The 26,643-nt window shown below is 40.6% G+C and overlaps 1 protein-coding gene across 1 annotated transcript in view; it reads right to left on the reverse strand.

Annotated features, from left to right (window-relative positions):
• LOC125454115 (low-density lipoprotein receptor-related protein 1-like) overlaps positions 1-26,643 on the reverse strand; it is a 1,886,982-nt gene that overhangs the window by 957,152 nt on the left and 903,187 nt on the right. Inside the window, exon 10 of the mRNA XM_048534492.2 lies at positions 24,122-24,265. Coding sequence (XP_048390449.1) covers positions 24,122-24,265 — 144 coding nt within the window. The remainder of the gene's footprint in view (positions 1-24,121; positions 24,266-26,643) is intronic.

Consider the following 26,643-nt stretch of genomic DNA (forward strand, 5'->3'; position numbering starts at 1 on the left):
AGTCAGCAACATCTAATTCGACTGAAGTATAGCCTCATGCTACAAAAGAACTTAAGCTTTTTTTGTGGCCACACAAGAAGTTTGAAACAAAAGGAGCCAGTTCAACCCTTCCCACCAAATTGTAACACTGTCCGGTCTCCAGGGTGGCCTGTTGAGTATTTTGAGTATTGATTGTTTTGCTCTGAAATTTCAATGCACAGTATTTTGCTTTTGTTACTCTTACTTATGTTCTGTTATTAATCTATGCATAAAAGTTATTTACTTAGCCCCACAGGAATATTTGAGAAGGGATAAATTGTTTTGACCTATATCTACTCGATCATTCAGTAAAATCATGGCTGATCTGGCAATTGTTTCAGCTCCACTTTGCTTTCTGTTCACAACATTTGACTCAACCTTCTACCAAACATTTAATCAACTTAACCTTGCATAACTTTTTGCAGCCTATGTGACTCTCACTTCATTCTCAGTCAGAGAATACCACACCTTTCTGAGTGAAAAACATTCAATGCATCTTACCTTTACCGTGAGTCATGTTATTTCAAATCACATTCTCCATTTTGACCTCACTGACAAGAAGAAACATTCTCTCAATATCTGCCTGATCCAAGCCCATCAAGTTCTTAAGTTTTTCCATAAGACACAGGAACAGACCATTCAGCCCATCAACTCCACTTCACCACTCAATAATCTGATTGCTGATCTGATAAATCTCAATTCCAGTATCCTGCCTTTTCTTGAAAACAGTTGCTTTCCTTACCAAGTGAAAATCTATCTGAAACATTAATAAACTTAAGGATTTGGCTTCTATAGCCCTCTGTGGCAGAGACTTTCACAGATGACTGACCCTTTTCAGAGCAGAAATTTCTCCTGATCTCTGTTCTAATTGGTTGATACCTTCCTCTGAGATTATGCACTCTGGTTTTACATTTCACACAATTACATTTTCACACAATAAGCTTTGATAAGATTACCTCTCATTTTGATAAGCGCCAATGATTACAAACATGTTCAACATTTCTTCATGTAATAAGCCCTGCATCCTTTGAATGGGTCAAGTGAACCTGCTTTTTTGAACTGCTCCAGTAAAATAATATCTTTTCCAAATAAGTAGACCAAATATGGACATAGTACTCCAAATGTGTCCTCACCAATGCCTTACATTATTGCAGCCAAATGCCCTGACATTACATTCAATTCCTTTTGTCTTCCTAATTACTTGGATATTAACTTTCTGTGATTCATGTACCAAGTCCCTCACATCCCCCTCTCCAACTAAATCCTGCAATTTCTCCATTATATTGCTTTGTTATTGTATGTTCTCACACAAGAAGTATCAACATTTCTACAATTAAAAAAATAGATTATTTGGAGTTTGACTGGAGGTTTGAAATGTATGGACGCATGACACCAATTTTCTGCCCTGGGGAGTTAGGTTCTAAATTGTATTAATCACCAAGGAATATTACAACATCAAAGTGGCTTCTTTCATGGGGTAAGAATGAACAGTGATTTCTGATTTTATGGTCATGTGTTCCGAAATACAGTGAATAGCTTTGTTTATGAGCAATACAGGCAGGTCACAACAAGCAAAGGATGTACGGATCAAAAAAGAGTTGGAGGCATACATGTTACATTGCAGGTTCCATTATCTGAGGCGAGAGTGCATTCGACAGTCTGACAATGTCTGGAAAGAAGCTGCTCCTGAACTTGCTTGAGATTAACTATTGAATTCAACAGCACAAAGAACATTACTGTCAACAGATATTAGTGCTCTAAAACCTTAAATTCCTCCTCCAATAAAGAAAAGTATGTTGTAAGTTTCTCTGTTCATAACTGACCTGCTTGTGATATTGCAATAATGTATGCTTTGAACTGCGTAATTTCTGAATATGTAGGTCATTTAATGGATTAATTCAAGAATATAAAAAGAAAAAAATTCTCTCATTTATACATTCTAAGGAGAAAATTGAGAGTTCAATCATTTTGGTATATGGTTTCTCTTATAACCTATAACTTCACTGCACTTTTTTTTGACATTCCATGAGTCTGAATAACCTGGATCTATATTCTGCATGTTTCAATGCAATGACATGCAATTAAAGCAATGTTAACTTTTAACAATGATTTAAAATTGGGCAATGTTGAATTGGCAATCCATTATGCACTTTATTTAAATGGAGAACAAAACGAGGTGTGGTATGTTAATAGGCTGCTATATCACGTGGTGTATTAGTAATTAGGGATTCCTTATTTGAAATTGTGGTTGCTTTCCTGAAAATCATGAATTTAAGTGAAATACTGGATTTCATGATAAAATTGTAATTTGGTTCTGTAGAACTTACTTTATCAGGAAAAAAAATCATTGTTTCCTTTATCAGAGATAATGGGAACTGCAGATGCTGGAGATTCCAAGATAATAAAATGTGAGGCTGGATGAACACAGCAGGCCAAGCAGCATCTCAGGAGCACAAAAGCTGACGTTTCGGGCCTAGACCCTTCATCATCCCTGATGAAGGGTCTAGGCCCGAAACGTCAGCTTTTGTGCTCCTGAGATGCTGCTTGGCCTGCTGTGTTCATCCAGCCTCACATTGTTTCCTTTATGTTGCCTTTAACATTGCTAAATTCCAACATGAATAAATTGCAAAATTTAAAATTCTGAAAGAAACCTGTAACTTGTTAGTTATAGTACAGGTACTAGTTTCTTGGCAGCAATCCTGCTGAACCTTTGATCCCTAATCCATCTGGTCATTGTGGACCCTCCCCAACACTCAACCATCCAAGATGTGACCTCTTCCCCACTCCCTGACATTCAGTTTACAACCACCCCCTCCCTCACTGATGCACAGCTTCGCTGTCTTCTTTTCCTGGGCTTGTATTCCATTTCATTACCCAAATTCATTCTGACTGTAGAACTCTATTGTCATACAAGTGAGATGGTTCAGAAGTGCCGAAAAAATGGTTCAGAAGCTCTAAGTGTGTTTGTTTTACTATCCATCTTTCCTTTTAATGCTCCTGGCTCCCTGCTTCTCTGCCCTGAACCCTTACCTTCAGTAAAGCCTTTGAAGAAGAGCACCAAGGCCATTTTGTCTTGAAGAAAATAACATTAAAATGAATCTTGCAGAACTCAGTGAGATTACAAGCTTCATGAAAATAACTGACATTAAAGTGAAACAACATCAGATCGGGTGTCTTTAAATGAAGTTTTGCTGTCTATCATCAACAATGTCATATTGTTGTGAGTACATCGCTACCAGGGCGTGAGTGTGTCGAGTCTAAGAAATGCTCTTGCTTACTCTTTCCTAAATACACACTGTTATACTGACTAAAGCTCATTATATGTTACTCTGTTGAATGCTTACCTAATTTTACTATAATTCAAAATTATTCATATTACTCCTTCACCCCAAGTTAAAAGTACCTCATTAAATTAACACTGCATTAGAACATAGAACATAGAACATAGAACAGTACAGCACAGAACAGGCCCTTCAGCCCACAATGTTGTGCCGACCATTGATCCTCATGTATGCACCCTCAAATTTCTGTGACCATATGCATGTCCAGCAGTCTCTTAAATGACCCCAATGACCTTGCTTCCACAACTGCTGCTGGCAACGCATTCCATGCTCTCACAACTCTCTGCGTAAAGAACCTGCCTCTGACATCCCCTCTATACTTTCCACCAACCAGCTTAAAACTATGACCCCTCGTGCTAGCCATTTCTGCCCTGGAATTAGAATGTGTGGTTGCTGACAAACTGACATTTTAAGTTTAACTTCCCAAAGAAAACAGTCGGAATTACAGTGGTTACAGACCAGTAACTGTACAACTTTGGTAAAGATCAACATTCTTTGAATTTGCAATATGATGGGGGCCAATGAAGTCTTAACAATAATTGACAGAACTTAAACAGCTCATCCTCAAGTTCTAATATTGTCTAAAATCTTAAAACATCAACATTAAAATGCACTCTTCTTTCGTAGACAATCCGCATTTAAAAAAAAGCAAAGATATTTTAATACAATACTCTCATCTGGCTAAAGCATGACCACTGACAAAACTGTTTTTTGAAACAGGCATTGTAGAATTTGAAACAAATCAGGGGCTCAAGACCCTCAATCAATTTGTTTTAAGGTTACATGTTTGATCATTTTAAAAAAGGACCTAATGTTGTATAATATTAATGTAAAAAAAACTGCCCTATTACATAGTCCACAAAACACACTGAATTGAGACTCTAATTCAAATAAGGCAAAACAGTTACTTAAAAGGATTTTGGATTTCGCCCCCACACTCCCTGCAAAATAAAACCTGTTCCCTGTAATTACAAATATTCTGCCAATTCATTCCTTACTCCCTGAATAAAGACAATGCTGTTGTATCTGGTCATCACTCTTCTTGGGTTTTTAAAAAATGCTGGAAGTCTTTAGCATGAAGTTGACACCCCTTTGGATTTCAAAACAAATTAAGCTGTTTATAATGTGTTTCATTTCCTTTGTTAAAATAGAAAACAAAACATTATTTGCTCCACCACAGGAACAGTACTGGCTATTGTAATTTCCTGCATGTCAGATAAAAAACTACTATTAGACTACAGCTGCACTTGTTCTGTCAGGAAACAAAAAGAAATGAATCTTCACAGGTAATGAACGGTAAACTACAGTGACACAGAAACAAATGAAAATTGTCACCATATCACCACTGAAAGGACCACAGCTAGCACTCTTATCTTCAGAGGGTCAATTTGGCCACTCATAGCTTGACTGGTGCTACTCTGCGTAGGCAGTGGAATGTCACTTCTAAAATAAAACAATGACTCTTTTAGGACGCTGAAGCAATATTGACCAACTAAACGGCATGTTGAGAAAACTAGCCAACTGAACAGCCTATTGGAAATTGGACCATCCCAGACAGTCAATCAGGCCATGCGAACTGGTACCTTGATTGATTATATTGCATGGGACAGTGAAACTGAGGTATTACACCAGGATCAAGCAGCATTCACTGTCAAATTGAATCAAGCCAGATAGATATGCAAGCCATTCACCTTGATTGACTATTGAACGTGTTGTTGATGAAACAATGCTGCTAGATTTCAAGTGTAACAACAGATCTGAGTTTCAGTGGATATAACACAATGTGGAGCTGGGGAACACAGCAGGCCAGGCAGCATCAGAGGAACAGGAATGTTGACATTTCAAGTCAGGACTCTTCTTCAGCTCCACACTGTGTTAGCTCTGAGTCCAGCATCTGCAGTTCTCACTGTCTCTGAATTAGTTTCAGTGGAACTGTTTTTAAGACAGCTTGGCTCCTCAAGATAATAAGAACTGTCAATGCTGGAGTCAGAGACAACACAGTGTGGAGCTAGAGAAACACAGTAGGCCAGTCAGCATCAGAGGACAGGAATGTTGATGTTTTGGGTTCGGGACTCTTCTTCAGAAATGGCTTTGGGTCCTAGAGTTGGCTCAATCAAGTGGGGATATTATAATGTCTCACACTGTCTTCCATAACACTCTTCCTGATATAGAAGCTAAATTTAATTTATGCTAATTACATTGTTGTATCAAGCTATTGCTAAGCCACTGTATGCAGAATTGACCCAGGTAACTAGTTAAAAGAAGGCTCTCAAATCAGTGCGACCTGCAGAGAACATTAGGACCAAGAAGCAGGAGTCTGGGGGGGCAAGAAGAACAGTCTCAACTCCAGTTCAACCAGCTGTAATCTAGGTAGTACACACTTTTTTTGAATATCTTGCATACCCACGCTAGATTGTGGACATAGAAAATTTAACAATTGTAAGATTACTTAGGATATTAGAAAGAAAAATTGGTTTTGTGGCAATTGTATTCTGCACTACACTCCAGCAATCTCTCCCAAGAGTTAACCAAGTGTCTCTCAGAGGAAGAAAACCCAAACCCGTATAAAACAAACAGTTTTGGAAGTATTTCAGGATTTGTATAACGTAAAACTGCCATAGATACAATGATGGATCTACAAACTGCTCTGACATTGTGAAATTGAGGCATGCCCTCAAAAATAAAATTGGAATTGTGTAGAGTCTGATTTACAAAATAAAACTGAGCTCAATGTTTCAGGATGCAAAAAGGATGTGGGTAATAATCTTCCAGTAACTTGCATTCACTATTACCCCTCAGTGATGATCCCGTCACATTTTCCATGGCTAGGAATACAGTATATGATTTGACACAGGCAAGGCCAATGGATGAGGGACTCTATTACTGCCAGCATTCATATTCAGACAAAATGGATTCAGGCACTGGAGGAGAAACTTACCAACTTACAGACGGAGCTCTTTCCTATTGTTTACTCCCGACCCCTTGTCCCTCCCTATTTTCTGCATATAAACTGATATTTTCCCAGCAACCATCAATTCTGAGGAAGGGAAACCGAACTCGAAATGCTAACTCTGATTTTTTTCTTCACTGATGCTGCCACACCTTTTCAGCAACATCCGTTTTTGTTATAGATGATTTGGCCATGGCATCGACAATCCTTTCTATGCTTGAAACTCTTTGACTTCCTTTCCCAAGAATTTACCTACAACTGCCTCATAAGTTTTCAATAACCTGCTTTACAGCGCTTTGGGGAAGAGACTTCCATAGAGCAACAACCTTCTGAGAGAAAATAGCCACCTCATCTCTGTCTTAAGCGGGTGGTCCTTATTTTTAAATTCTGCCCCCAAGTTGTAGTCTCTTCCACAAGGAAAGATCCTTTTAACCACCTCTCAGCACCTTATATATTTCTATAAGGTCGTATTACATTCTTCTAATCCCTAGCTGATATATACCCAAATTGACTTTCACTTGTGAGTCAATACTGAGACTATCAAAGCAGTTTGAATAAAAGGGAAAGCAACTTCAGAGAACTGTAACCTGGCATCGCAGGCAATGGATGACGTACTTAATTAAATGAGGAAGTCACCAGCTGGAGTAACGAAAGCACATGCACATTTAACGGTTGTGATGAGGAAGGCATATGTTCAAACACTACAGGTTGTATGCACAGTTTACAGATTAAGCAATGCACATGCATACTCATTTGTTGACATCAGGAAGGCACATATGCTGACAACCAAGAAAATTTAAACACCTCAATGTTTTAAAGACTATGTAAGTATAACATTTAAACAAAATCTCACAATATTCATCAGGCGCGAAATGTAGCTATGTATAGAGTTAAGAAAACAGTGACAAAACAGTAAATTACAGGCACTAAGAAATATTTACTGTGACCAGACCAAATGCCAATAAGTAGAATTCAAAGCTTGAAATACCTTACACCACAACAACACACTATCATGGTTTGGGTTTTAGACACAGACCTCCAGATCTATCTCAAGCAAACACAGATAACGCTGAAATAAATTAAGAAGTTCCTGCCTTGATTCAGGTAAGTTTTGTGAAATTTATGTACATGTGCACTAAAAGGTCATGTCTTAAAATGACGCAGCAATTCATGACAGAACAATTGTCAAGTGATTTTCATTGACATTTAAAGACATTCTTATCTCCAACAAGTATCTAATTCTTCAATTTGGGTTTCTGTCTACTTCTGAGCCATCTTTTTAGGTGTTTCAACATTGTTAAAGTGCCTGTTTCATCTTCCCTGTTCAATAATGAAAGCCTTTTTGTTTACATTAACAAAGCCAATTTTACATCGGCTAAATAAAAACCGAAAGAGCTGTGGATGCTCTAAATCAGAAACAAAAACAAAATTTGCTGGAAAAGCGCAGCAGGTCTGGCAGCATCTGTGAAGAGAAATCTGAGTTAATGTTTCAGGTCTGGTGACCCTTCCTCAGAACTAGTTCTGAGGGTCACTGGACCCAAAATGGTCTTTCTGATCTTTATTCATAGATGCTGCCAGCCCAGCTTAGCTTTTCTAGCAAATTCTGTTTTTGTTTTCCAGCTAAACTTTTCTATTTTGCAAAACATATTGTCATATTTTTATCCACTGATTACGGGATCAAAACATCCATTTTGAAAGTGGAATTTTTAAAAAAAGTTAACTGATGAGGAGCTCAAAACAGTATTACTTTAAAAGTTAAGAAATTTTTTTTTTAAAATTTGTCCTGAATTTCAGGACTTTGGAGTTTAATTTGTTCAGTTTTCAGCAGATATATATGATGAATTTAATTTTTCCATGTATGAAACATATGGATTCAATATTCAATATGTTTGCTAAATTACCTAGATGCTAAACTATCTTCAAAGGGGAATTAAATGGAAGAAGTTATGCATTAGGCCAGTAACTGTATCACTACAGATGTTGTATTTATTTGATAGAAAATGTTAAGAAAGCAGAAGAAACAAACACAAAACTTTAATAACACGGTGTGAAGCTGGATGAACCACAGCAGGCTGAGCAGCATCAGAGCAGCAGGAAAGCTTGACATTTCGGTTCAGGACCCTTCTTCAGAAGAAGTTTTCTGAAGAAGGGTCCCGACCCAAAACGTCAAGCTTTCTTGCTCCTCTGATGCTGCTAGGCCTGCTGTGTTCATCCAGCTTCACACTGTGTTATCTCAGATTCTCCAGCATCGGCAGTTCCTACTATCTCTGCATCAAAACTTTAATATTTCATTTTAGCTATGTTTTCAGTGAATTAAATCAATATAATTAACATACATTAATCTTTATTTTTATGCTTGTAATAATGAAGGATGTCTGGAGAATTAAAATGTCTCCACTCTGCAATTCAATAGATGTTGGCAGGGCACATTTAATGGAACAATACTCCCCGACTGCTTTATACTGTGTTTTATGCAGATCCTGCTGCTATTATTCTTCTAACAAAAACCGAAAATGCTGGAAAAGCTCAGCAGGTTTGTAAGCATCTGCAGAGAGGAATCAAAGTTAACATTTTGAGTTGAGTGACCCTCTGTCAGAACTACTGGTATTCTTCTCCTTGGTATTGCTAGGTCGTGCATGTCTATGCATACACTCTTACTCTTATACCAATACTCTAGTCTCTAGCATTTCTTGCTCATTCTTATCCAAAAAAAGTTCTCTCTTTCTCTCTCTCTTATCAGTGCTGTAACTTTTTATTTACATCTATACATTACATCCAGTGCGATGTCTAAAACCTTCCTCTTTATTTGTTTCTCTACTGTGATCTCCTCTGATTTTAAATGAACACCATCAATTACACCATTATTTGCATATGTTGTTATACTGCACATACTCTGGTCCAATGTAAACCATTTAATCCTATCCCAGAATCTCAATAAGTGCTGCATCTGTGAGTAGTATGACATTGTGTATTTTTTACCCCCAACTCCCCTTCTATTTCAATGTCTATTTTTAGTCAGTTGGTAATGTTATTAATTTATGCAATAATACTGTTAAATTACCTTGATTAGGTGCAGGGACCTGAAATGAAATAGCACAGTTGGTGTACACTGTCCAGCACTCAATTGTGGCAAGTTAGTTTCTAACTCATTCCAGGAGGTTTGATGCTTTTTGGATTTTAGTCATATTTTGTTCACTTTCAGATCTCTGACAATTCCTATAGGTGAGAATGCAGACTTTCTGATCTTGAGGGTGTCATAGGGAAGGTTAGAGCAGATCCAGAGTCAAAAAAATTCCATCATTGCATATCTACTTTTTTTTCAAATATGACGTGCTCCTTGAGGTTGGAAGGCAAAGAATTTAAAAAAAAAGAAGGCAATAGCTTGGACTACAAACTCTAAACAGATCTGTTAAATAGGAAATGGATCAATGGACATAGTTGCAACAGCTACAAATTTAACAGGTCATCTTCAAAAGAGAGAAAGTAGCAGTTGCATCTGTTATAATAAACTTTGAGTTGAGCTGGAGCTGACTCAAGGTCACTTTATGTGACAGATGGCTGATAATCTTGTACAGAGTCTCCCTGGCCTCTCCTATCTGACAGCACCAGATTTGTCACTTAATTGGAATAGAATAGGTTGTTGAAACATTTTTAGGTGACCGGTAAAATTTAAGCATGTGTCTCTCTTCCTCAAATAGAGCTGTTAATAAAACACACACTCAAAGATAGGCTAAAAGATGTTCTGTTCAGCTTTCAAATGACTAACATGAAATCATTTTCAAATATTGCACCAGACATAACATCTACATTTCAGGGCAGTTACAGTAAAAAAAATTGGACTCTTTTCTGTGAGTGAACATGGTTTCAAATTCCTTGTGCACAGTATTAGGAAGGAGTCGTCTATGATACTATATACCATTCCACCACCTCCTCAAGAATAATGACGGTTAGACAATAAGTGCTGACCAGCCAACGACACCCATATCTCGTTAGTGAATTGCAAGAAACTAAAGCACAGGCAAAAAAAATCTTAAATTTTGACATAGAAACTATCCCTACAGAAACTATTGTTCTGACATTCTCACATTCCAATCACTAAATATGAACTATCAAAATCCTTTATCCCCCAGCACTCTACACCCCATTGTCCCCCCACCCAACCGACTACAGCGTAAATGTTGCCCCCTCCACACTTCATGTCAGCTCTGAAGAGGAGTCATCTAGACTTGAAATGTCAGCTTGCCGTCTCTACATAAATACTGCCTGACTCACTGTCATCTCCAGCATTTGTTGTTTTCAGTACAAATTCCAGCATCTGCAGTAATTTGCTCCTATCACAAGAGCTAAATTGGATTCACCTGGAAAATTATCAAAAGTATTAAAATAACGGCCATTCACTGTACTGCAAACAGCAAGTCAACCTATTGTTCCCTGTTCATTGTAATGATTCCTATTTGTAGACATTTATACAATACTGTCCATTAGTTGCACACTGGATGTCCAACATAATTATTTGCTCAAACTACTTTAACAACTCAATTACCTCTTAGAGGGAATGTGTGTGACTACTCAAGGGGCTGACATCATGCAGAGTAGTGCAAAGAGCAATGGCTGATGCAGGAAAGATGTGAGCCAAGATTTTGTGACACTGCCCTGAAAATTTTTACAAAGGTGTTAAGAAGCAGTATTGTCCTTCATTGACAAGGATCCAGGAAACCTTCCATTCAGTGAGACAGAAGGTAGCAGACAGCCCTGGAGATAAATGCAAGTCTAATCCCCTTAACCTGAATGAAGTGCCATAAGTAAGTCAATGATCTCATATGTGTGGGCATGGTCAGTGAATTCACCTCAGATGTCATATGCTTCCAAATGCCCTACCAGCTGCAGCCACTTCTCAAAACACCATCACTTCATTATTCTTCTACCAACATTTCCCATGAATCAGGATGTACTGACAATACAATGCTCCATCTTGCCCTTGCATATTCAGACCTGGTACAAGCCTCACACTTTCATATTACTGCCTCCTGCTCTGATCTGAACTGATGATAATACTGAAGAAGTTAGATCCTAGAGTGAGACCTGGCTTGGCTGACCATAATTTTATTTTGCTTTGTGCGTCCTGTGTAAGTCAGTCATTGAACATATTCAAAAGAAGTAACCAATGTACTTTTAATAAAGGAACACACAAGTTTATTGCATAAAAGATGAAAAGAACATAATCTACATTGGCAATATATGAGAATAATTGGCACTAACTGAGTACATGTAGCAGAAAAGAAGACTCAACCACAAAAACCCAATAGACACTTGAACTTCAATGAAGGGTCACTCTTGTCTCATAATAAAGCTCCTCGTTCAGTTGGTATGGCTGTAATCAGTTTCTTTTCAGCAGTTTTCTGTTTTCACTTGGTGTTGTTTTCTTCAACTAATGTCTCTTCCTCAGATACTTAAATAAACTGATGACTCAATTATTACATAACATGGGTCCCCTAACCTGATGTCTTCCAACAGCCTTGTAGGATAGCTCCCTCTTTGACATCCCCACAGAGTTCGATTAATAGCTTTCTTCTAAACAACTCGAGGCATTTCTTCAACTTTGATGGCTTTAGAGATGAATAACAGCAGCTCTGCTATGAAGGGTACCTTCTCTCTGAAACTCATCTTCTTCTCTCTGAATGAACTTGCTTTTCTCTGAATGAATCTACTCTGCTGCTCCCTTTTTTCCCTCTGTCCAGGTTATAAAATTGATGTTAGCAAACACCCATCAATTGTCTTCCTTGGTCGCGTATTGTTCATCTGAAGGAACATGATTTTATGGAAATGCTATTTTGTTAATTCACTGTTTAAAATGATTTTCTGATGCATACAGAGCTGAAAATTAAAATCTATAGTTCCTTCACTTTAAATTGTCATTGAATACTGCTACTGCTACAAATAATAACAATAATAAAATATTATCTTTCTTCAGCACATTACACAGACTGCAACTATTGAATCATAATGTTGACACAACTGGCAGCATCTTTGGGCACTTCACTTGCTCTCATAGAGTTCACTCACTTTGAGCCTTAATGTGACCCAGACCTCCCACTGACTGAGGACAAATGGTCAGTCCTAAGCAAGGGGCTCACCTTTGTCCCGCTACAACCACACATCAACGAATACCAATCACGAGTGGACATAGAGCAGTTTTTCCGCCGTCTTTGCCTCCATGCCTACTTCTTCAACCGGGAGCCTAACCCTCCCTCCACTGACCCCTTCACCCGCTTCCAACACAAGTCCTCCTCCTAGACACCACCCCCAGGCCTCCTACCCTCCCTCGACCTCTTCATCTCCAACTGCCGTCGAGACATTAACCGCCTCAACCTCTCCACCCCTCACCCTCTCCAACCTCTCCCCCGCAGAACGGGCAGCCCTCCGCTCCCTCCGCTCAAACCCCAACCTCACCATCAAACCCGCAGACAAGGGTGGCGCAGTGGTAGCATGGCGCACTGACCTCTACATCGCCGAGGCCAGACGCCAACTCTCCGACACCACCTCCTACCGCCCCCTCGATCATGACCCCACACCCGAGCACCAAACCATCATCTCCAACACCATTCATGACTTCATCACCGCAGGGGACCTCCCACCCACAGCCTCCAACCTCATTGTTCCCCAACCCCGCACGGCCCGTTTCTATCTCCTTCCCAAAATCCACAAACCTGCCTGTCCTGGTCGACCTATCGTCTCAGCCTGCTCCTGCCCCACCGAACTCATCTCCACCTATCTGGACTCCATTTTCTCCCCTTTGGTCCAGGAACTCCCCACACACGTCCGTGACACCACCCACGCCCTTCACCTCCTCCAGGACTTCCAATTCCCTGGCCCCCAACACCTCACCTTCACCATGGACATCCAGTCCCTATACACCTGCATTCCGCATGCAGATGGCCTCAAGGCCCTCCGCTTCTTCCTGTCCCGCAGGCCCGACTAGTCCCCCTCCACCGACACCCTCATCCGCCTAGCCGGACTCGTCCTCACCCTCAACAACTTCTCTTTTGACTCCTCCCACTTCCTACAGACTAAGGGGGTGGCCATGGGCACCCACATGGGCCCCAGCTATGCCTGCCTCTTTGTAGGTTACGTGGAACAGTCCCTCTTCCGCACCTACACAGGCCCCAAACCCCACCTTTCCCTCCGGTACATTGATGACTGTATTGGCGCCGCCTCTTGCTCCCCAGAGGAGCTCGAACAGTTCATCCACTTCACCAACACCTTCCACCCCAACCTTCAGTTCACCCGGGCCATCTCCAGCACATCCCTCACCTTCCTGGACCTCTCAGTCTCCATCTCAGGCAACCAGCTTGTAACTGATGTCCATTTCAAGCCCACCGACTCCCACAGCTACCTAGAATACACCTCCTCCCACCCACCCTCCTGCAAAAATTCCATCCCCTATTCCCAATTCCTCCGCCTCCGCCGCATCTGCTCCCACAATAAGACATTCCACTCCCACACATCCCAGATGTCCAAGTTCTTCAAGGACCGCAACTTTCCCCCCACAGTGATCGAGAACGCCCTTGACCGCGTCTCCCGCATTTCCCGCAACACATCCCTCACACCCCACCCCCGCCACAACCGCCCAAAGAGGATCCCCCTCGTTCTCACACACCACCCTACCAACCTCCGGATACAACGCATCATCCTCCCACACTTCCGCCATTTACAATCCGACCCCACCACCCAAGGCATTTTTCCATCCCCATCCCTGTCTGCTTTCCGGAGAGACCACACTCTCCGTGACTCCCTTGTTCGCTCCACACTGCCCTCCAACCCCACCACACCCGGCACCTTCCCCTGCAACCGCAGGAAATGCTACACTTGCCCCCACACCTCCTCCCTCACCCCTATCCCAGGCCCCAAGATGACATTCCACATTAAGCAGACGTTCACCTGCACATCTGTCAATGTGGTATACTGCATCCACTGTACCCGGTGTGGCTTCCTCTACATTGGGGAAACCAAGCGGAGGCTTGGAGGCCGCTTTGCAGAACACCTCCGCTCAGTTCGCAACAAACAACTGCACCTCCCAGTCGCAAACCAATTCCACTCCCCCTCCCAATCTTTAGATGACATGCCCATCATGGGCCTCCTGCAGTGCCACAATGATGCCACCCGAAGGTTGCAGGAACAGCAACTCATATTCCGCCTGGGAACCCTGCAGCCTAATGGTATCAATGTGGACTTCACCAGTTTCAAAATCTCCCCTTCCCCCACTGCATCCCTAAACCAGCCCAGTTCGTCCCCTCCCCCCACTGCACCACACAACCAGCCCAGCTCTTCCCCTCCACCCACTGCATCCCAAAACCAGTCCAACCTGTCTCTGCCTCCCTAACCAGTTCTTCCTCTCACCCATCCCTTCCTCCCACCCCAAGCCGCACCCCCATCTACCTACTAACCTCATCCCACCTCCTTGACCTGTCCGTCTTCCGTGGACTGACCTATCCCCTCCCTACCTCCCCACCTATACTCTCTCCACCTATCTTATTTTCTCTCCATCTTCGGTCTGCCTCCCCCTCTCTCCCTATTTATTCCAGAACCCTCACCCCATCCCCCTCTCTGATGAAGGGTCTCGGCCCGAAACGTCAGCTTTTGTGCTCCTGAGATGCTGCTTGGCCTGCTGTGTTCATCCAGCCTCACAGTTTATAATCTGAGCCTTAATGTGTGTTGTCTTTGCAACTAGAGAAAACAAGCTCATGTTACTACTGTCCTGCAGTGCCATTTAACACAGCCACAAAGCCAAAAAGATTACTATGGTTGTCAGCAGGTCTTAGTCAAGGGTGATAGCCTTTGCTGAGGAGATATCAGCACATTAAGCCAAGGCTAGTCTCTGATACCAGTCCAGACACTGCTCGGAGTAGTCAGAATCAGGGTCTTCTGCTCATAAAGGATGAGGAGACAAATGACAGAAAGCACACCAGCCATCTTGTGTGCTTCTTCACTGTTGATGGTTGTGGATAACAAGAAGCAGGCATTACAGAGGATTAAATTGGCTGGCACAGCTGCTCCTATTGGAGCCAGTGGGGAAGCCTACCAGGCGAATGAGTAGGCAGTGCAGTGGGTGTGCAGCATGAATGATGGTACAGTTAATTGTGACTGAGAGTGAGTGGGGATGCTGAGGAATATATTAGTAAGAGTGGCAGCACATGGCCATTGGTGGGATGTGGGTCAATAGGTAGAAGTACAATGAGTGTAATGTAATAGAGAAAAGATGGTGGGGCTTATGCTGGTGGAGTAGGGAAGGACCTAGACCTTCTTTGATCAGTACATTCCACCACATGGCTGAGACAACTCTAACCTGGGCGGAAACTTCAGACAAAGCTTGTGTGATCTGGTGTTGGGGCCTCTATTCCTGGTCCTGGGGGAGGAGTAAGTCCAATCAGCGCATCACCCTGTCCAGCAAGAGTTCCAGGTCCATGCCTATGCCTACATAGTGGAGGCAATAGCCTCGTGATATTATCATTGGACCATTAACCCAGAGACCCAACTAATATTCTGGGGATCTGTGTTCAAATCCCACAATGGCAGATGGTGGAATTTGAATTCAATAAGTATTTGGAATCAAGGATATAGTGACGGCCATGGATCCATTGTCAATTGTCGGGAAAAACCCATCTGAGTCACCAATGGTCTTTCGGCAAGGAAACTGCCATCCTGACCTTGTCTGGCCTACATATGACTCCAGATCCACAGAAATGTGGTTGACTCTTAACTGCCCTCTGGGCAATTAGGGATAGGCAATAAATGCTGCCTAACCAGTGACACCCTCATCCCGTTAATAAATAAAGGAAAAAAAGGGGCAGTGTTGATTTCCCCTTCATGTCGTGACAAGGGCAAATGTCCAGAGCCATGCAAAGCAGCTCTGGATTGACAGTGGTTTCACAACAGGTGTTTAAAAATGGCATTAGTACCTGGAATGGCAGCTTATTCTGGGAGCTCCAGTGACTGCTGAGTTACTCTGCAAAGTCTGCACGGTCACATGGGGTAGAAGCCAGGCTTTATTTTCATCACAGGGGCTGAAACGCCAAGAAGTGCAGCAAGTTTGGTAAGATGTGATGAGAAACCTTGCTTGGCCTCCCAGTGAGAATCACTCCAGCAATGTGAGTCACATTTAGCCAAAAAATTCCAAGGTTCAGCTTAACATCCTGGATCCGGTAGTCAGCAGCAAAGTGGCTTTAAACTGAGGGGTGAATGATATAGGACAGATGTCAGAGGTAGATTCTTTATTCAGAGAGTAGTAAGGGAATGGAACGCTTTGCCTGCAATGGTAGTAGATTTGCCAACTTTAGGTACATTTAAGTCCTCATTGGACAAGCATATGGACGTACATGGAATAGTGTCGGTTAGATGGGCTTGAGATTGGTATGACAGGTCGGCACAACATCGAGGGCTGAAGGGCCTGTACTGTGCTGTAATGTTCTATGTTCTATGGAGGCATATATTGTTGACTACATTTAAAGCCTTTCTAATAGCCCTCTACCTGTTCGCTCCTCATGCACACTCATTTCACCAAGATTTACCATGTCCAAGAGCCATTCACTAAGGTTGATCAACCAAAAAGATTATTTTGATGAAATGGAGCAGCAAAAACATGTTTTTCAATATGAGATCTCGATTGTCAGTGAAGGTCATTTTCACACAGATGGAAGTGTCATTTGAAAAGGGTGCATATACAAAGCTAATCTTTAAAATCTTTGCATGGATTTTTCTCACTGTATGTCTAGATAACTGGCTACCTAATAATGTAGGTACTTGAGATGTCCTGCTGCAGTCAATGCCTGATGGGTAATTAGTTCCTGCACTAATGCGTCCGATATAAAACCACAGAGTCATTGAGATGTACAGCACAGAAACACACCGTCCAGTCCAACTTGTCCATGCTGAACAGATATCCTAAATAAATCTAGTCCCATCTGCCAACATTTGGCCCACATCTCTCTAAACCCTTCCTATTCATGTACCCATCCAGATGCCTTTTAAATGTTACAATCATATGATGCTTCACCACTTCCTCTGGCACCTCATTCCATACAGGCACTATCCTCTGCATAAAAACGTTGCTCCTTAGATCCCTTTTAAATCCTTCCCCTCTCCCCTTAAACCTGTACCCTCTGGTTTTGGACTGTCCACCCCAGGGAAAAGGCTTGTCTATATAATCGATCCATTGCCCTTCATGATTTTATAAAATTCTATAAGGTCACTCCTCAGACTTCAACACCCAGGGAAAATATCCCCTGTCTATTCAGCCTGTCCCCGGCAATATCCTTATAAATCTTTTCCGATATCTTTCAAGTTTCACAACATCCTTCTTACAGCAGGGAGACCAGAATTGCATGCAGCATTCCAAAAGCAGCCTACCCAATGTCTACAACATGGCCTCCTAACTTGTATAGTCAATGCACTGATCAATAAATGCAAGCACACCAAACACCTTGTTCACTATCCTGTCTACCTACAACACCATTTTCAAGGAACTATGAACCTGCATTCCAAGATCCCTTTGTTCGGCAACACTCCCCAGGAACTTGCCATTAAGTGTATAAGTCTGCCCTGATTTGCCTTTTCAAAATGCAGCACCTCACACTTACCTAAATTAAACTCCATCTGCCACTCCTCGGCCCATTGGCCCATCTGATCAAGATCCTGTTATACTCTGAGGTAACCTTCTTTGCTGTTCACTGCACATCCAATTTTACTATCACCTGCATCCAAATCATTTATACAAATGATGAAAATTGCCGATCCTTGCCGCACACCGCTGGTCACAGGCCTCCAGTCTGATAAGCAACTCCCCACCACCATTATTGAGCCAGTTCTGTATCCAAATAGTTACTTCTCCCTGTATTCCTTGTGATCTAACCTTGCTACCCAGCCTGCCATGAGGAACCTTGTTGAACTTCTCTAAAAGGTATCCCTCAGCCTCTGATGCTCCAGGAAACATAGCGCCAGCCTATTTAGTCTCTCCTGTAGCTCAAACCCTCCAATCCTGGCGATATCCTTGTAAATCTTTTCGCAACCATTTCAAGTTTAACATCTTTCCTACAGCAAGTGGACAATTATGATCTCCTGTTTCAAACTTGCAGTTCACAGAAGAGAAGGAGAACCTAAAAACAGAGTCAATGGGCAGAGAAAGGGTGTTTCTGGAAATAATGGTGTGTATGCAGCATGTACTTGTGTGATAAAATATTCCAAATTGTAGTGTTACAGCAAACACTAAGACAACTTGAAAATTCTGTAAATCCACAGCTTCTATTTGTCCTTGATAAAGGGAATATCAAAAAAATGAACTCTGACGTTCTTTTCTTTCCTAAAAATATGAAATGCATTGCAATTACAAAACCGATATCTCTGACCTTGATTAGTTCAGTCAACTGAATGAAATCTCAAAACAAGCAATTAATGTTTCATTCCTACAATCTGCAGTTCACTAAATTAAGTTACTTGTGTTGGAAAGGATGAACATTGAAGAGTGGATAAATTGAAAGGTTAAAACAAGATAAGGGTGATAAATGTATCAATAATGACAGTACTAAGACGTTATTGGAAAATTGACAAGATTTCTGTGACCAGCACTGAGAAACTGCACATATTAAGCTGCCTCAAGATTTACAATTTTGTTAAGCCAGGAAACAAAGCAATTCCCCAGTTCCCAACAAAGATCTGTGTGCATTTCCATTCATTTCCAGCTCCTCATTGTTTATCTGCTTTCTTGGTGCCTTTGATCCCACATGGCCCATTCCTGTCTTGCTAATGAACTATTTAGCCTTTTGAAAGATTTGTTTTACTTCTTTCTGGGGCTAATTTCTGGTGGTTTTGCTTGAGGTGAGTAAAGCATGTTAATAAAACACCTGAGCTGAGAAATAAAAGGCATTGCCATTTCTTGATAGACATCTGGAACGTGCCCTTTACTTGAGTTTCCTAATTATCAATAATATTGACAATCCCAAAATCAGGTTTAGTAAATATGCTAGTGTAGAAAATAAACAGTTTAGCATTGCTCACACAATTATACACCTTAATGCATTTTTTCTCAGCAGTTACTCATTAAATATTCAATGCTTATAACATTGCTTAATCAGAATGAGTAATGAACTACAATAGTGCTATTAACATTCCATCCCAAATACATGATTAGAACCATCAAAAAAACAATCCTTCAAAAACAACTTGATTAAAAATATAACCTTAGAAGAATGTCATAAAATACTGAGTTATATAAACACTGATACCTTCTATTTAAAAATATATAAGATTAAGTAATTAAACTCATCATCCATTTGATGGCTGTGTCAAGAATACCTGTTGAGAGGATCTGAAGCTCAGCCATACATTCATGTTGATATTTTACTGCATAAATATGTCACAAAACCAGCAGTGCTGAGTATTATAAATCCTTTGAAATAATTCAAAGAGTTCAGTCGTATTTTCAAGTTTTGAAGCAATAAAACAAGTGCTTGAATTAAGATTTCAAAGCAAAAAGCTGTGGAAGCAGCTGACACAAAACTTTAGTCAAAACTGCATTTTAATGCAGAACAGTACTTTATCAGGAGACTAATGTACTCTAATGAATCTGAAATTTTATACTTTTACAACTCTGGCCAATTAAACAGCCATTTGTTCTTTTACAAACAAGCCCGTATCATCTATAGCAATATTAAACACTTACATAAATCTTCAAACAAAATTCCATTATGACATATAGATTGCCGATGGAGCCAACAGTTTCAGTTCAGCTGAAAAGTGGGATTGTTACACACATCCTTATTTTGCACTATAAGTTTGCTGAGCGTTGGAATGAGAGTGACAATCTCAGACTCCAGTCATCATTATTAAGGCCTGCCCAATGTGCCCGCACCCCCCCACCATATTAGGACAGGAAATTCCTGCCCTTATTTGTATAAAAATCCTGATTTAAAGTTTCAGTGGCCTGAATCTACCCTTCTATAATTGTCAAGAAAGAAAAGAAAGTAAAAGATTGAGGTTTATAAAATCATGAGGGGTATGGAAAGGATAGATAGACAAGGTCTTCTTCCTGGGGTGAGAGAGTCCAAAACTAGAGGACATAGGTTTAAGGCGAGAGTGGAAAGATTTAAAAAGGACCCTTGGGGTCACTTTCTCATGCAGAGTAGTGCATGTATGAAACAAGCTGTCAAAGGAGGTGGTGGAGGCGAGTGCAATTACAATGGTTATAGGCATCTGGATGGGTACATGAATGGGGAAGGACCAAAAGGATGTGGGCCAAATGTTGGCAAGTGGGACGAGGTCAGATTGGGATGTCTGGTTGGTGTGAACGAGTTCATGCTCTATAACTCTGTGCAGGGTTTGAGCACCAAAATTCAGACTGATTCTTCAATACAATACTGATGTTTTGCAGCACGATTGAAGATGCGATCTTTTGTACAGAAAGTGAAGTGTCATTCACATACAATGCAGTTATAAAAGATTCTATGATACTATTTCAAAAAGCAGGGGAATTTGCCAGTTGAACTGTTGAACATCTATCATTCAATTAACATTACGCAAACAAATTTTATTACATAAGCATCATTGATGAGGCCAACATTTTTGTCTATACCTTATTGCACTTCAGAAGGTATGATGTGGAACTGCTGAAGTCCATATGGTGTAGGTCCACTTGCAGGGAGGGGTTTCCAAGATTTTCATCCAGTGGCAGTGAAGGAACGGTGGTATTGCTCATCTTGGAGCAGAGAAGATTAAAAGATAACTGTTTTGAGGTGTTCAAAATTATGAAGATTTTTGACAAGGTAAAGTTTTTTTTTTCTGTTTCCACTAGTTGGTATGTCAGTAACTAGGAATCACAATTTCAAGATGGACAGCAAGACCTCAGAGTAAGCTGAGGAGAAACAGCTTTATTCAGAGCTTTGTTAGGATTTGGAATGTGCTGCTGAGGAGAGTAATGGGACCGGATTCCATAGGAGGTTTCAAAAGAGAGTTCAATGCAGATTTGAAAGTGATGAGTTTCCAGGGCTATGGCAATCAGGCTGGAGAATGGAACTGGCTGGGTGACTCTTTTGGGACCTGGTGCACACACAATGGGTTGAATGGCCTCCTTTTGCACTACAAAATTTTATGATTCTATAGTTCCAAGTCAGAAAGATGCATAGTTTGGTGAGAAACTTTCAGGTGATAGTGCTCCCAAAAATCTGCTGTCTCTGCTAATCTTTGTGATGGCAGATCATGGATTGAAAAATACCGTCAAAAAATCTTGCCACAGTGCATCTTGTGGATGGTACAAACTGCTGCCACTGTATTCAGTGGTAGAGGGAATGAATAATGAAGGTAGTGGATGGGAGTGTGGGGTCTGCCGATCAATTGGGCTGTTTTGTCCCAGATTATACCAAGCTCCTTGAGTGTTGTTGGGGTTGAACTCATCCAGGCAATTGATGAGTATTCCACCTGACCATCATATGACAAGGGGAAATGGTGCTATTTTTCCTTTCTTGTTGACGATGGTCTTTGCTTGGCATATATGTGGCATGACTGTTATTTGCCACTTATGAACTAAGCCTGAATGTTGCCCAAGGTTTGTAGTTAAAGGACATCTTTTGAGCCTGCAAAAGTACAAGCACGTGCAGAAATTATTTGACTATATGCAAGGGAGTCGGTTTCTGTTGCTTGAGAACCTCATCCAGTGATACAATGTTTACAGTACATATTTATAATATTAAGTTTCTGTTCCCCTGCAACATAGTTTCACAATTTTACAAATCATCTGTCTTATGGCATCACACGATCACTTTATTCAGTTGTTTGGGATGCTCTGTCCTACACGTGGGAAACATATACAACCTTATTTCTCATTCCCCCAGACAAGGCCCTGTGTATATAGGTGTGGGATATTTTATTTTCCAAGGATTCACGAATGGTGCTGAACATTGATTAGGTGTGAAACACTTCAGAAAGACTTAAAAGAATTAATGATGTAACATCTGTGAAATTCAAAAATCCTCAAAATAACTCAAAGCATTTCATGACCAGTCAATTGTTTTTGAATAGAGGTGACTGTTATTATCCAGAAAATGCAGTAGTCAATTTATCCATATCCATACTGATGAAAATGGCCTCAACCTCGATCTTGGGTTCATGTCACGCTACATGTGACTCCACTGTACTGCTCTGTGTCTGTAAAATCAACCTGATGCTATAACTTTGATAACTTGTTATGATCTCTCAATCTTAATTGGATTACTTGTTACTTCAGTTAGACCCTTGGCATGTGACATTTATATCTCTGATAATATTTCAGCCATTTGGTTCATTTCCAACACGACCCTTTTTTTTGTAATTGTCTCTCTGCTTCAATTAATTGGATTATAGGTCATCCTATAATTCATTTACTATTCTGTGGTTGGCAGTTTACTCACACCGTTTGACACTTTTGATCACCTGCAGAGACTTATTATTCAGCTGTCAACACTCCAGTCACAGCATTTGTACAGTCTTTTGATCTCTCTGCCTATAATTTCTGTGCCTGTGCGCTTCACTTCACATCATCTGATGAAAGAGCAGCACTGTAGAAGCTTGTGGTTCTGCTGTATTTCTAAAGTGGAGCCATACTACTATTCCAACAGTTCATCTCAAGCAGAATTATCAGTGGAAGGCAATCAATGCCTCTTTTCTCAGAGCAGTTGATTGCTACAATCTGAAATTTAAAGGACCATCATCACAGACAGCCACTTTGTTCAGGGTAGTTCATGGTCAAAAAAATATTGTGTCTGGTGAGGCAGGGTGGGGTTGGAGGGGTGGAGGGAGAGTGGTTCTGCCTGGAAAATTGGGCAGGTGGTTGGACGGGGAGATCAGGTATGGAACAGACTAGAGGCGGGATCGGGGCTAGCTTTGGGGGAAGGAGACGTGTGGCTGGCTCTGCAGCAGGGGAAACGGTGGGGTTCGAAACCTGAGGTAGGGGGAGGGAAGGGGCTTGGGTCCAGGGCAGTGAGGAGCAGTTCGAGTTCTCGGTAGCAATAAGAGGGAGTCAGTTGTTGCTGTGGGAGGAGGGTAGGATCAAGACTGAAGAGGGAGACGTGGGGCCAGATCTGGCAACGGAACAGAGAATTTTAGGATTGGCAGCAGAGAAGGGAGGTGATTAAGGCTGATGGCAGAGTAAGGCAGCTGATGTGGTGTTGGGTCCCAGGGTTTCAGTAGGATGTTGGTCTCACAGGAAGAGAGTTTGAATGTCAGAGTCTGCGTGTATAAGGAGTCTGGGGTAGGTGCATGTCCCAGGCAACTCCCTTGGTGTCTGCTACAGGTTCCCCATATACAACTACCAACTACATTTCAGAACAACTATCTAGCCATTGGAAAATCCACACCATTGTTTAAGAATGGAATTTCAGAGCTTTAGAGTTTGGCAACTGAAGTCATGGCCACCAATTATACAGCAATTAAAATATGATCATGGAAATTCATTCTAACATTATACCGAAGCAGGTTACATTAATTGAAGCATTCTTGGTCTTATATGTTCAGTATGTTATCTTAAAACATCACGAAGAATAAAGGAAGTAGGAAGTTTTCTTCCATTCTATGGGTGCTACAAAATGGATGAAACATCTGACCTTAAACTGGGGACACTGAAATTTTGATTCATTTTTCCATTATGGATCAAATCAGTACTTACATCTGACCTTCATTACAAGCAGATACAGTGTAAAGAGAAAAGTGCATGCATTATTGAAAAATATTTGTCATCAAAAAGTTTTATGTCAATTACAACAGATTTAGATAAAAAGACGGAGTTTTGACTTACTTTTACAAGACTTTCCATCATTCCCTAAGGCATAGCCAGTACTGCAACGACATGTTCTTGCTTTGTGACTGCTGCTGAGTAGGCAGATGTGAGTGCATCCTCCTGGTTTATTATACAGATCCAGCTCACAAGCATGACTTCTCACTGAGAAAATCAATTAGATAATACTTTTTTAGATAGGTAACTGTAAAATCAATATTATCAAAGGTGAAATGATGATAATTTGGTTGTCTAATGTGAATAAATGCAAACTATAACTGATTTTTCCCTCTTAAATTACTGATTACAAACGTAAATTGAGAAAGCGAACGTTGATCAATTTGACATTGAACAAGGTAACCTATTGGTCCCAAAAAATATCGAACGGTGACAACTTGTCATCAAACTTTATCATGTTTTGAGTCAGAATGACTTCCTGTTGAGTTACAACACTAGCTGAGAACAATAACAAGGAAGCTAATTCAGCCCTCCAGATCTCGTATTTGGGATATTCTGCCCTGTGTGTCCAAAAGATTTATGGATCAAGAATCAGCCAATTTGTTACTGCCAGGTGAGGGCTGTGAATTGGCTCCCCTCCTTTTTAATTTCCTCACATGGCCATAAAAAAATTGTCTTTTTTTTTAGCACATAGCTTTATCTGACTTCAATTTTTAAAAAAATCAAAATTAAAGAGACAATTGCAAAGTTTTTCAGTGATGGAAAGAGGAATTGGATTATCTACGAAGCCCAAGAAAAGTAATAAAACATGAGTTCCAACATGCAGGCAGAGGTTTAAAATTTTAAAAAGAGAGAGGACCTTGCACAATTCACAGTTAATGTATATGCAGCTTAATAAGTTATTATTTTCTCTGTGCTATCGTTGAAGCTGGGTTCACTCTTGTTAGGTTGATGTCTTATTTTATTGAGATGACATATCGGAACCCCAATACTCAGGCCATTTTAATTATTAATTTGAAAATGTATAATTTTAAAATCAGCTACACGGGCAGAATGACTGCAGGCCACATTCTCAGGTCATTATCTGGGTGCATGTGTAAATTCAGTAAATGGCTGGTAAATATTTTGAGAGATTTTTTTGGAAAAGTAACAACTACTGTATTAAATAAATTTCAAAAAGGCTGGATTACAAAGATAACAAAGGGCTGATAATCCCCTTCTCAACAGTAAGCCATCCTTTGCAGTTCATGTCCCAAGCTGCTGGCTCAATTTATGATTTTCCTTTTGAAGAATATGCAAGGACAGGGGTTAAAAAGCTAGTTTCAACTCTACTGCAGCGTACTAATGGGATTGAATGCTCCCATGTGCACCAGTCTCCATTCAAGCATTATCATACTGTGAAGGTCACAGTCAATTAACTATCCTCTCATTACTCCACTGCTGCAGGTAAAGATGTTGTTGCATTCTGAGCACCAGAAGTCAGCTAGCTGGCTGCCACACAAAAATGAAACAGGAATATAAAAGGACATAATCTCACCGAGTGTGTAATTCAGTATTCATCAAAAGAAATCAGTCATAAAGAATCTCAACCAATTTTCAAAACTATGAGTTTGTGTGTGAAACGGATCTTTTAACTATCAACATCAAAGCGACCAATATGATTCGCTGTAACAAGTGTAACATTCAACTACCTGTTCTTCTCAAATAACTCAGAGGCTGCGTAAATTCTTTGTTTTAAAAAAAAACATTTATCCTTTTGAATTTGCTCTTATTTTTAACCTCTGTGTGTTGTGGTACTAATCCTTCTCACACTTAGTAATTAACAAACTTACGATTTGATCATTTAAGGAAGCCTGGTTAAATTGGCACATCTTTTTAAAAAAGTATTGATTTGCATCAGTGAGAAAACTTCTGAGGGAAGGTTGCCTTTATATGTTAGTTGTTTTGTTGGCAGCCAACAAAAGCGGCTAAATGAATAAAGAAGGGGAGGCAGTTCATTCCTTTACATCCAGGTGTTTAACATTGTGGAATATTGCATTTGGAACTATAATGAATTGGGGAATGGAGTCTGGTCATTACAGAATCTTCAGAAGTAGAAAAATGTATAGAGATTTTGAATTCTCCAAATTGTTTTATCACCAGTGCTGACTTTCAAGATGTTAAGAAGGAAACAAGATTGAAGAAAGTCTTTCAACTGCCTTGCTGTTAACAATCTATTGCTGCATCTCGATCTGTCAGTCTGCCAAACATTTACAAACATTTGTGTATTCCTGATTCTGGCTCCAAATATATTGAACAAGAGTATGGATGAGGAATTCAGAAGCAGCTAAGTGGTGCAACTACCAACAATGGGTTGAAGAAAAATTAAGTATGTGGAAGAGACCATTTATTGAGTCATCAGTGTCTTCCATGCAAGCTGCAATTTCTGTCTAAATTGCAATATGACAGACTTGGTTCAGACTTGTCAATAACATGTGCCAGAGTGATGTTGTATGTATTCAATTAATGCTTATTGACCTCGATCTAGAAACAATTTGTAAATTTTTACAATAAAATTGATTTGTTTCATGTTTCAGTTTGCATTA

Source organism: Stegostoma tigrinum, chromosome 7, assembly GCF_030684315.1.
Source record: "Stegostoma tigrinum isolate sSteTig4 chromosome 7, sSteTig4.hap1, whole genome shotgun sequence".
In the NCBI taxonomy this organism is placed as follows: domain Eukaryota; kingdom Metazoa; phylum Chordata; class Chondrichthyes; order Orectolobiformes; family Stegostomatidae; genus Stegostoma; species Stegostoma tigrinum.